The 10,581-nt window shown below is 34.5% G+C and overlaps 1 protein-coding gene across 1 annotated transcript; it reads left to right on the forward strand.

Moving 5' to 3' along the window:
* The first annotated feature begins 7,259 nt into the window (after positions 1-7,259).
* Positions 7,260-10,457, forward strand: LOC125780401 (zinc finger protein 501-like). The gene is made up of 2 exons (XM_049469572.1): positions 7,260-8,200; positions 9,095-10,457. Exons 1-2 carry the CDS (start codon positions 7,341-7,343, stop codon positions 9,291-9,293), a joined length of 1,059 nt encoding a protein of 352 aa, XP_049325529.1. The 5' UTR covers positions 7,260-7,340; the 3' UTR covers positions 9,294-10,457.
* The last annotated feature ends 124 nt before the right edge of the window (positions 10,458-10,581 follow it).

Genomic DNA, 10,581 nt, shown 5'->3' on the forward strand with positions numbered 1-10,581 from the left:
TGAGTAACAAGTGATATAACTGTTTAATTTTGGAATAATTGAATACCGAACATAGGAAAAATGTCTATTCGTTTGTGCATAAACCAAATCCTATAAAACCAGCAAATCAAATTGTTGTCTAATAAAACCAAAACAGTCTTGAAGAAAATATTCCAATCTACCAAGAACATTAGTCACAAGTGATATTACTGTGTCATTTTTGAGTAATTGGATAGCAAATTTAGAAAAAAAAATGCCTGTTCAGTTGTGCATAAACCAGATTTTGGAGTCCTATAAACCATCAAATCAAATTGTTATCCAATGGAACCAAGTCCTTCTTGATAAACACATTCCATACTAGTTTTATAGGACCCCGAAATCTGGTTTATTCACAACCGAATAGACATTTGGTATCCAATTAATCCAAAATTATACAGTAATATCACTTGTTACTCATGTCAATAATAGTATGGAATGTGTTCTGCAAGACTGTCTCAGTGGAATTGGATAAAAATTTGATTTGCTGGTTTTATGGGACCTTAAAATCTGGTTTATGCACAACCGAATAGACATTTATTCTAAGTTTGGTATCCAATTAATCCAAAATGATACAGTAATATCACTTGATACTCATGTCAATAATAGTATAGAATGTGTTCTTCAGGACTTTGTTAGTGACATTGGATAACAATTTGACTTGCTGGTTTTATAGGACTCCGAAATCTGGTTTATGAACAACCGAATATACATTTTTCCTAGGTTTGGTATCCAATTACTCCAAAATGATACAGTAATATCCTTTGTTCCTGACGTCACTAATAGTATGAAATGTCTTCTTTAAGGCTGTCTCAGTGGCATTGGATAACAATTTGATTTGCTGGTTTTATAGGACTCCCAAATCTAGTTTATGCACAACCAAATAGAATTTTTTCCTAAGTTTGGTATCCAATTACTCCAAAATGATACAGTAACATCCTTTGTTACTCACGTCACTAATAGTATGTAATGTGTTCTTCAAGAGTGTCTTAGTCACATTGGATAACAATTTGATTTGCTGGTTTTATAGGACTCCGAAATCTGGTTTATGAACAACCGAATATACATTTTTCCTAGGTTTGGTATCCAATTACTCCAAAATGAAACAATAATATTCTTTGTTACTCATGTCATGCATAGTATGAAATGTCTTCTTTAAGGCTGTCTCAGTGGCATTGGATAACAATTTGATTTGCTGGTTTTATAGGACTCCTAAATCTAGTTTATGCACAACCAAATAGAATTTTTTCCTAAGTTTGGTATCCAATTACTCCAAAATGATACAGTAATATCCTTTGTTACTCACGTCAATAATAGTATGTAATGTGTTCTTCAAGAGTGTCTCAGTCACATTGGATAACAATTTGATTTGCTGGTTTTATAGGACTCTGAAATGTGGTTTATGCACAACTGAATAGACATTTTTTCCAAGTTTGGTATCCAATTACTCCAAAATGATACAGTAAAATCACTTGATACTCATGTCATGCATAGTATGGAATGTCTTCTTTAAGGCTGTCTCGGTGGCATTGGATAACAATTTGACTTGCTTGTTTTATAGGACTCTGAAATCTGGTTTGTGCAAAAGTGAATTAACATTTTTCGTATGTTTGATATTTAATTACTCCAAAATGGTACAGTAAAATCACTTGATACATATGTTATTAATAGTATAGAATGTGTTTTCCAAGCCTTTGTTAGTGCCATTGGATAACAATTTGATTTGCTGGTTTTCTAGGACTCAGAAATCTGGTTTATGCACAATCGAATAAACATTTTTTCTAAGTTTGGTATTCAATTACTCCAAAATGATAAAGTAATATCACTTGATACTCATGTCAATAATAGTATAGAATGTGGTTTTCAAGATGTTATTAGTTGCATTGGATAACAATTTGATTTGCTGGTTTTATAGGACTCCAAAATGTGGTTTATCACAACTGAATAGACATTTTTCCTAAGTTTGGTATTCTATTACTCCAAAATAATACAGTAATATGACTTTTTTCACTCATGTCATTAATAGTATGACATGTGTTCTTCAAGACAGTCTTGGTGGCATTGGATAACAATTTGATTTGCTGGTTTTGTAGGACTCCGAAATCAGGTTTTTGCACAACCGAATAGACATTTATTCCTAAATTTGGTATCCAATTAATCCAAAATGATACAGTAATATCCTTTGTTACTCACGTCATTAATAGTAAGGAATGTATTTCTTAAGGTAGTCTTGGTAGCATTGGATAACAATTTGATTTGCAGGTTTTATAGGACCTTAAAATCTGGTTTATGCAAAAGAAAATAGACATTTTCCCTAAGCTTGGTATCCAATTACTCCAAAATGATACAGTAATATCCTTTGTTATTCATGTCCTTACTAGTATGGAATGTGTTCTTTAAGGCTGTCTTGGTGGCATTTGATAACAATTTGATTTACTGTTTTTTTAGGACTCTAAAAAATTATGCACAATCGAATAGACATTTTTCCTAAGTTTGGTATTCAATTACTCCAGAATGATACAGTAATATCATTTGTTACTCATGTCAATGATAGTATGGAATGTGATTTTCAAGAATGTCTTGGTTGCATTGGATAACAATTTAATTTGCTGGTTCTATGGGACCTTAAAATCTGGTTTATGCACAACCGAATAGACATTTTTCGCGTGTTAAATATTTTTTTAATATTTAACAAGTGATATTACTGTATAATTTTGGATTAATTGGATACCAAATGTCTATTCGGTCGTGAATAAACCAGATTTCGGGGTCCTATAAAACTAGTATGGAATGTGTTTATCAAGAAGGACTTGGTTCCATTGGATAACAATTTGATTTGATGGTTTATAGGACTCCAAAATCTGGTTTATGCACAACTGAACAGGCATTTTTTTTCTAAATTTGCTATCCAATTACTCAAAAATGACACAGTAATATCACTTGTGACTAATGTTCTTGGTAGATTGGAATATTTTCTTCAAGACTGTTTTGGTTTTATTAGACAACAATTTGATTTGCTGGTTTTATAGGATTTGGTTTATGCACAAACGAATAGACATTTTTCCTATGTTTGGTATTCAATTATTCCAAAATGATACAGTAATATGACTTGATACCCATAACATTAATAGTATAGAATGTGTTTTTCAAGACCTTATTAGTGGCATTGGATAACAATTTGATTTACTGGTTCTATAGGACTCTGAAATCTGGTTTATGCACAACCGAAAAGACATTTTTCCTCAGTTTGGTATTCAATTATTCCAAAATTATACAGTAATATCACTTGTTACTCATGTCAATAATAGTGTAGCATGTGTTCTTCAAGACTTTGTTAGTGCCATTGGATAACAATTTGATTTGCTGGTTTTATGGGACTCCGAAATCTGGTTTATGCACAACCGAATAGACATTTTTTCCAAGTTTGGTATCCAATTACTCCAAAATGATACAGTAAAATCACTTGATACTCATGTCAAAAATAGTATAGCATGTGTTCTTCAAGACTTTGTTAGTGCCATTGGATAACAATTTGATTTGCTGGTTTTATGGGACTCCGAAATCTGGTTTATGCACAACCAAATAGACATTTTTTCCAAGTTTGGTATCCAATTACTCCAAAATGATACAGTAAAATCACTTGATACTCATGTCAATAATAGTGTAGCATGTGTTCTTCAAGACTTTGTTAGTGCCATTGGATAACAATTTGATTTGCTGGTTTTATGGGACTCCGAAATCTGGTTTATGCACAACCGAATAGACATTTTTTCCAAGTTTGGTATCCAATTACTCCAAAATGATACAGTAAAATCACTTGATACTCATGTCAATAATAGTGTAGCATGTGTTCTTCAAGACTTTGTTAGTGCCATTGGATAACAATTTGATGTGCTGGTTTTATGGGACTCTGAAATGTGGTTTATGCACAACCGAATAGACATTTTTCCAAGTTTGGTATCCAATTATTTCAAAATGATACAGTAAAATCACTTGATACTCATGTCAATAATAGTATAGAATGTGTTCTTCAAGACTTTGTTAGTGTCATTGGATAACAATTTGATTTGCTGGTTTTATAGGACTCTGAAATGTGGTTTATGCACAACCGAATAGACATTTTTTCCAAGTTTGGTATCCAATTACTCCAAAATGATACAGTAAAATCACTTGATACTCATGTCAAAAATAGTATAGCATGTGTTCTTCAAGACTTTGTTAGTGCCATTGGATAACAATTTGATTTGCTGGTTTAATGGGACTCCGAAATCTGGTTTATGCACAACCAAATAGACATTTTTCCAAGTTTGGTATCCAATTATTTCAAAATGATACAGTAAAATCACTTGATACTCATGTCAATAATAGTATAGAATGTGTTCTTCAAGACTTTGTCAGTGCCATTGGATAACAATTTGATTTGCTGGTTTTATAGGACTCTGAAATCAGGTTTTTGCACAATTGAATAAAAATTTTTCCTAAGTTTGGTATCCAATTACTCCAAAATGATACAGTAATGTCACTTGATACTCATGTCAATAATAGTATAGAATGTGTTCTTCAAGACTTTGTTAGTGCCATTGGATAACAATTTGATTTGCTGGTTTTATAGGACTCTGAAATGTGGTTTATGCACAACCGAATATACATTTTTCCAAGTTTGGTATCCAATTAATCCAAAATGATACAGTAATATCACTTGTTACTCATGTCATTAATAGCATGGAATGTTTTCTTCAAGACTTTCTTGGTTTCATTGGATAACAATTTGATTTGAAGGTTTTATAGGACACCGAAATCTGGTTTATGCACAACCGAATATACATTTTTCCTAAGTTTGGTATTCATTTACTCCAAAATGATACTGTACAATCAGTATACATGCATGACATTAATAGTATGGAAGGTATTATTTAAGGATTTCATGTTCTGATTTAAGAAGAATTAGATTTTTTTGGTTTTATAGCACTCCAAAATCCCTTTTATACAAAACCGAATAGATAGTTTTGGTATTCAATTACTCAAAAATGATACAGTAATATCACTTCAAACATATATCTGGGATACATGAGAATAAGATCTTTAAGAATTTAGGGCTGTGATTTTATAACAATTTGATTTGCTTATTTAATAACACTCCAAACCTTTTCAAAACGTTACACTGTTCTACAGATAAGAAGTGGTCTTTCTGGTGTATATTTGTGGATTAGACCTCGTTAAATCATGTTTATTTAGGTGTAAAACTCGTTTCTGTTCCATTTTAAGTCTCTGCACGAGAAGCGCCAGTCTCCGCTCCTCCGGGTGCGCTGTGCACGCTGCTACAGTAAAACACGGTTTAGACGCGCACTCCAGTTTTCGGTGTGGATAGCGCGACCGAGCGTTTTCTAAGTGCAGATGGCGTGACCGCGGTACTATAACTAGTGTTGTACGCTACATTTTAGCCAATATTGAATAGGTATAAATAGCTAAAGCTAGCTAACTCATGTGGTAATTTTGTTTAGCTTCTGTCATCTGAGGAGAAGTTGTTGATTAGCATGATGGCTAACTTACTGATTTTTGCTATATTAGAAGTATTAATAATTATAAATATTAATAATGCAAGATATTTGCCAGCTACACTATAATTAGTGTTGTACACTACTTTGTAGCCAATATAAATCTGTATAAGTAGCTTTCTCTAGCTAACTCCTGTGGTGATTTTTGATTTCTCAGCTGAGGAAAACTAACTAGGTGATTAGCATGGTGGCTAACTGACTGAGTTTATTAGCTAAATTAGAAGAGAATAATATTAATAATAAACGTTATATACTGGAAAATCACCAGATACACTATAACCAGTGTTTTACACTACATTTTAGCCTTGAAAAACTATATTTTTAGAAAACTTACTGGGTGATTAGCATAGTGGCTAACTGACAGATTATAGTAGTTTATTAGTTTTATTAGAAGAGCATAATATTAATAAAACAATATATCTGCTGCACAATCGCTACAGCAATACACTACAGATACAGCTTAGTATAAATCTATGTATGTAGCTAAATAACTCATGTGGTGATTTGTGTTCAGCTCCTGTCAGTTATTGATTAGCATGGTGGCTAACTCAGTTACTATAAACAGTAAAATGTTAGGAAGATGGTTGTTTTCTAGCTAATACAGGCCCTTGGTTGTTTTTGTTGGCACCCTGACTGATGGTTATTGATTTATTAGCCATTAGAAAGGGGGAAAATGTATTTTAGGTCTCAATTTTAAGTGTTCGCAGCTGAGGCAGCTCCTTTTGAGGTCTGTGTTTGTTTTGGTTGACTAGGTTTTCTGTTAACATCTGGTTCAGTGTCAGCATATGATTTTTCCAGGCAGATTGTGTTGATGGAAACATTGCGTTTACATTTGGCTGTACTTCAGGGAGTGTGTTCCTGGCATTCCTGTGACCTTTTTAAATAGTTAAAATCTGAAATGTTTCTGGCAAAGCTTAAATAGCTTCCCAAAATGGATTTGATAAAGTTCTAAAATGCTAAAATCGTTGTGGAATTGCCCTAACATATTTTGGCTGATATTGGAGTGAACTTAAAATGTTAATATAATATAATGTCAGTATGTGTTTCAGTTGTTGGATTCATTTCAGAATGATTCAGAGAATGTTCCCCATGAAATTTTAATGTATAAAAAAACACTAGTTCTGAGATCATTCTTACAGTGAGATCAACGTTCTAGGGACATAGTTACCATAACATATCTGGTAATGTTCTCCTTATTTTCCATTCATTACCTTTAAATTGCTACAAATCATTATATAATGTTTGAGAATGGTTTTCTGTAATTTCAGTAACATTTAAATTTTTTTATTAATTCCAGAATGATTCGGAGAATATCCCATGACATTTTAGTGGCTAAAATAATTTTTATGTTGGTTCTGAGAACATTTTATACAATTTTAGGTTCACGTTTTTCTCACCTTGTAATACATTTGTATGTACCATTTGGCAGCGACATGAAAAATTCTTCTTTCAAACAGAAATTGCTTCTTTTTTGGTACTGTATACATAATCCTTTTGGCACCATTATGCTAGTTGGTGTGCCTCAACACTGCATTGGCCCATCTCTGTAATGCATGTCTCCTTAAAGGTTTGTCTGGATTAGAGTTTTAGCTCTAAATGCCAATATAGTAGTATATATGGTCACTTTTGTTTTTTGTTTGCATTTTGACATAACATATCTTTTTTTATTTCTGTTTTGTTCCTAGTGTGCACCATGGACACTTCAGAAGATCCGGGCAAGAGAATCAAGTTCATCTGATGAAATCAGGATGAGAAATTAAATGGGGGAATATGGAATTGCATACAAGTTTCATTGCTCAACAGACATCGTTTAGTACATCACTTGGCGAAGTGCAGAAAAATCCAGGTAAGAAGAGACCTCACCTCTGCTCAGAATGTGGGAAGAGTTTTACCCAACACCGTCATCTAACTGCACACCAGCGCATCCACACAGGAGAGAAGCCATACTGCTGCTCAGAGTGTGGGATACGTTTTAATCGGCAAAGCACTCTACAACGGCACCTACGCATCCACACCGGGGAAAGGCCGTGTTACTGCTCAGTGTGTGGAAGGAGTTTTAATCAAGTGTGTACTCTCCAACAACACCAGCGCATTCACACTGGAGAGAAACCGTTTCACTGCTCGGTGTGTGAAAAGAGTTTTAGTCAACAGAGTCATCTCCTGACACATCAGCGCATTCACACCGGAGAGAGGCCCTATTACTGCTTAGAGTGTGGCGAGAGTTTTTCTAGTCAGAGTCATCTTCAACAGCACCATCGTGTTCACACCGGGGAGAAACCGTATTACTGTTCGGACTGTGGGAAGAGTTTCAATCAGCAGACAACTCTTCATCAACACCAGCGTATCCACACTGGAGAGAAACCATATCCCTGCTTAGAGTGTGGGAAGAGCTTTAATCGCCACAGTACTCTTCAAGAACATCAGCGCATTCACACTGGAGAGAAACCGTATCACTGCTTGGACTGTGGGAAGAGCTTTAATAGGCAGGGTTCTCTTCACCAACATCAGCGCATTCACACTGGAGAGAAACCGTATCACTGCTCTGAATGTGGGCGGAATTTCCGGCAAATAAGCACTTTTAACAAACACAAGTGCCCGAAAGTGGAGATGGAAATTCCAGTTATTGAAATGTGAGTTGGTGAAAAATTATTTTTTCTACTACTTATTTAAAAAACTGCCAGGGTTTTAGATTCAGTCATGTTTAAAGGACTATTTTTACTTCTGCATTGAGTAAATGCAGAGTCTACAGCTTAGCCTGTGCACTGATTGTGCACAGTTGTGGCTGTTTTTACTTGTGCATTGGGGTATCAGTGATGGGAGTATTATGTTCAATAGTCTAATCACAATTGCTGCGGTCTGTATTGCCACAACACATTATTACATTTCAGGGGGATGTTCATCATGCTATAACATAGGGTACACACTTACACATTGAGTACACAAAAGTGTTTTTTTTTCTGTAAAGAAAGGTCAAAATAACATATTTATTGAGATTAATTTCTACTGATTTAAAAATATAACTAAGGATGTTTATACACTTATTAAAAATGAAAATTATTGTTTCCATACATTTGTAGTCTATAGATGGCATCATGTCCTGCAGATTTTACTGAAGTATCCCAAAGGAGATCTCTACTGCATTTACATCTGGAGGAAGTCCAATAAAAAATGACCTGATAGTGATGTTTTTGAAACTAGTCTATTACCATGTTGAAGGTAGCTGTAAATTGTGGCCATTGAGGGATGTGCATGGACAGCAACAATACTCAAATAGGCTGTGGCATTCAAGAGATGACTGGTATTGAAGGGCCAAAGGGTGCCAATACATACTGTACTAAATTCAGCCTGGAAATAGTAAAACAGACATTTTACAATGAACTCTGCGTCTCATCATTTGCACCAACATGCACCAGTAATTGTGGGAAACTTGTAACTAAGGTCGTAAAGTTTACATCTGTTAATGTTTTACCATTTTATTTTATATGCTGTAATTATTAAAAAGGGATTTTATTCTTACATTTCAGAGACACTGAAGCCATCTCCACCCACTACATGATCACCTGCCCTGAACCTGCCGATCTGCTACACCTGAGCGGCTCAGAAGTCCCATCCACTGGCTCTCAGACTGCGAGTAGTACAGAGAGTGTGGTCGAACCTCACACTGCTTGCTTATCTTCCAACAGCTGGATTCAAAGACAGAAGAAGCAACAGTCACCAGATTGACTTTTGCCTTTAACTCATCGGTGACGTGAACACACTAATACACACTAGTTAGTACACAAACAGTGGACAATCTCTGCATTGCCAGACTCGGACACCTGCCATTATATTAACTAAGGAGTTATTATCCATCATTGTGCAGGAAAGACTGCTGTGTTTATTATTACAAATCATGCTAAGAAGAAGTTATTTTGTTCTGAGATGTGAGAAAATCTTCTTTATTTTTGTCAGGTTCCTTTTTCTGCCAATTCTTTACGTTTTGTACAGAGCTTATGCACTTATTAAAAACAATATTTGCACCCAGAAGGATTTAATCTAATGAAAGAAATTAAATAAATTCATGTGTGTAGGCAATGTGGTCAGTGTCACACATCAAAAAGGCCTGGTATCATGGTGCAATTTTGTACAATACCAAATCACTTTTCATATTCATTACAAGCACTTTGATAGACCAATGTTACATTAATGAGGTATTGCAACAAGTATTGCAAAATGTGTGGGTTGCTATTGGACGCTCTATTAACACTTCTAAACCCCCTAACGCACAATCTGCAGTAACTGTGTGACAATATTGGAAATATGGGATGGATTATTACAGGAGGAACATAAGGAACCTCTACAGCTCCATGCTGAGACATCTAGCATATGTTGCAGCATTACACATGAGTTACACATGCTTTACACACTACTTCTAACTGTGTAACTCAATAAACATGACCAAGATTTGTCCGTACCAGTCCTGGTACCCTTTATCTTTCTTCTGAATAGTATTTCAAACCGACATCCTTCTGGGTGCAACTATTTTTTTTTAAACTATTTATATATACGTGTATATTAGGCTGCATTCACCAGGCTGAAGTGACTCAAATCAATTTTTTTTGCCTTAATGTGACACAGATCAGATTTTTTTGGGCAGTATGGCCAGTCACTTATACGTGGTCCTTAATTGGATGCATGTCTGATTTGTGGGCATGCAACATATATATGAATGGTCAGATTTTATTTCCATTTCCTAATTTATATTGTTTTTTGCTGAGGCAATGTGCATATTAATACTGTGTATCAAAATATTAATCATTTATATTTAATGTGAAATATGTTGAGTTTTTCTGTTGTAAGGGGAATTAATACTAAAGTATGCAAAATAAAACCGAAAAATGTGTTGCATATACTGAATAAAGTGAATTTGTGCAGCATTTTGTTCTATCAAACAGAATGTAGTTGTTTCTGAAAATGGAGGTAGCTACATTTCTTTAATAAGTGTATCTTTAGAGTTTGAGGTGAAGTCCTA

Source organism: Astyanax mexicanus, chromosome 21 (assembly GCF_023375975.1).
Source record: "Astyanax mexicanus isolate ESR-SI-001 chromosome 21, AstMex3_surface, whole genome shotgun sequence".
Classification (NCBI taxonomy): Eukaryota; Metazoa; Chordata; class Actinopteri; order Characiformes; family Acestrorhamphidae; genus Astyanax; species Astyanax mexicanus.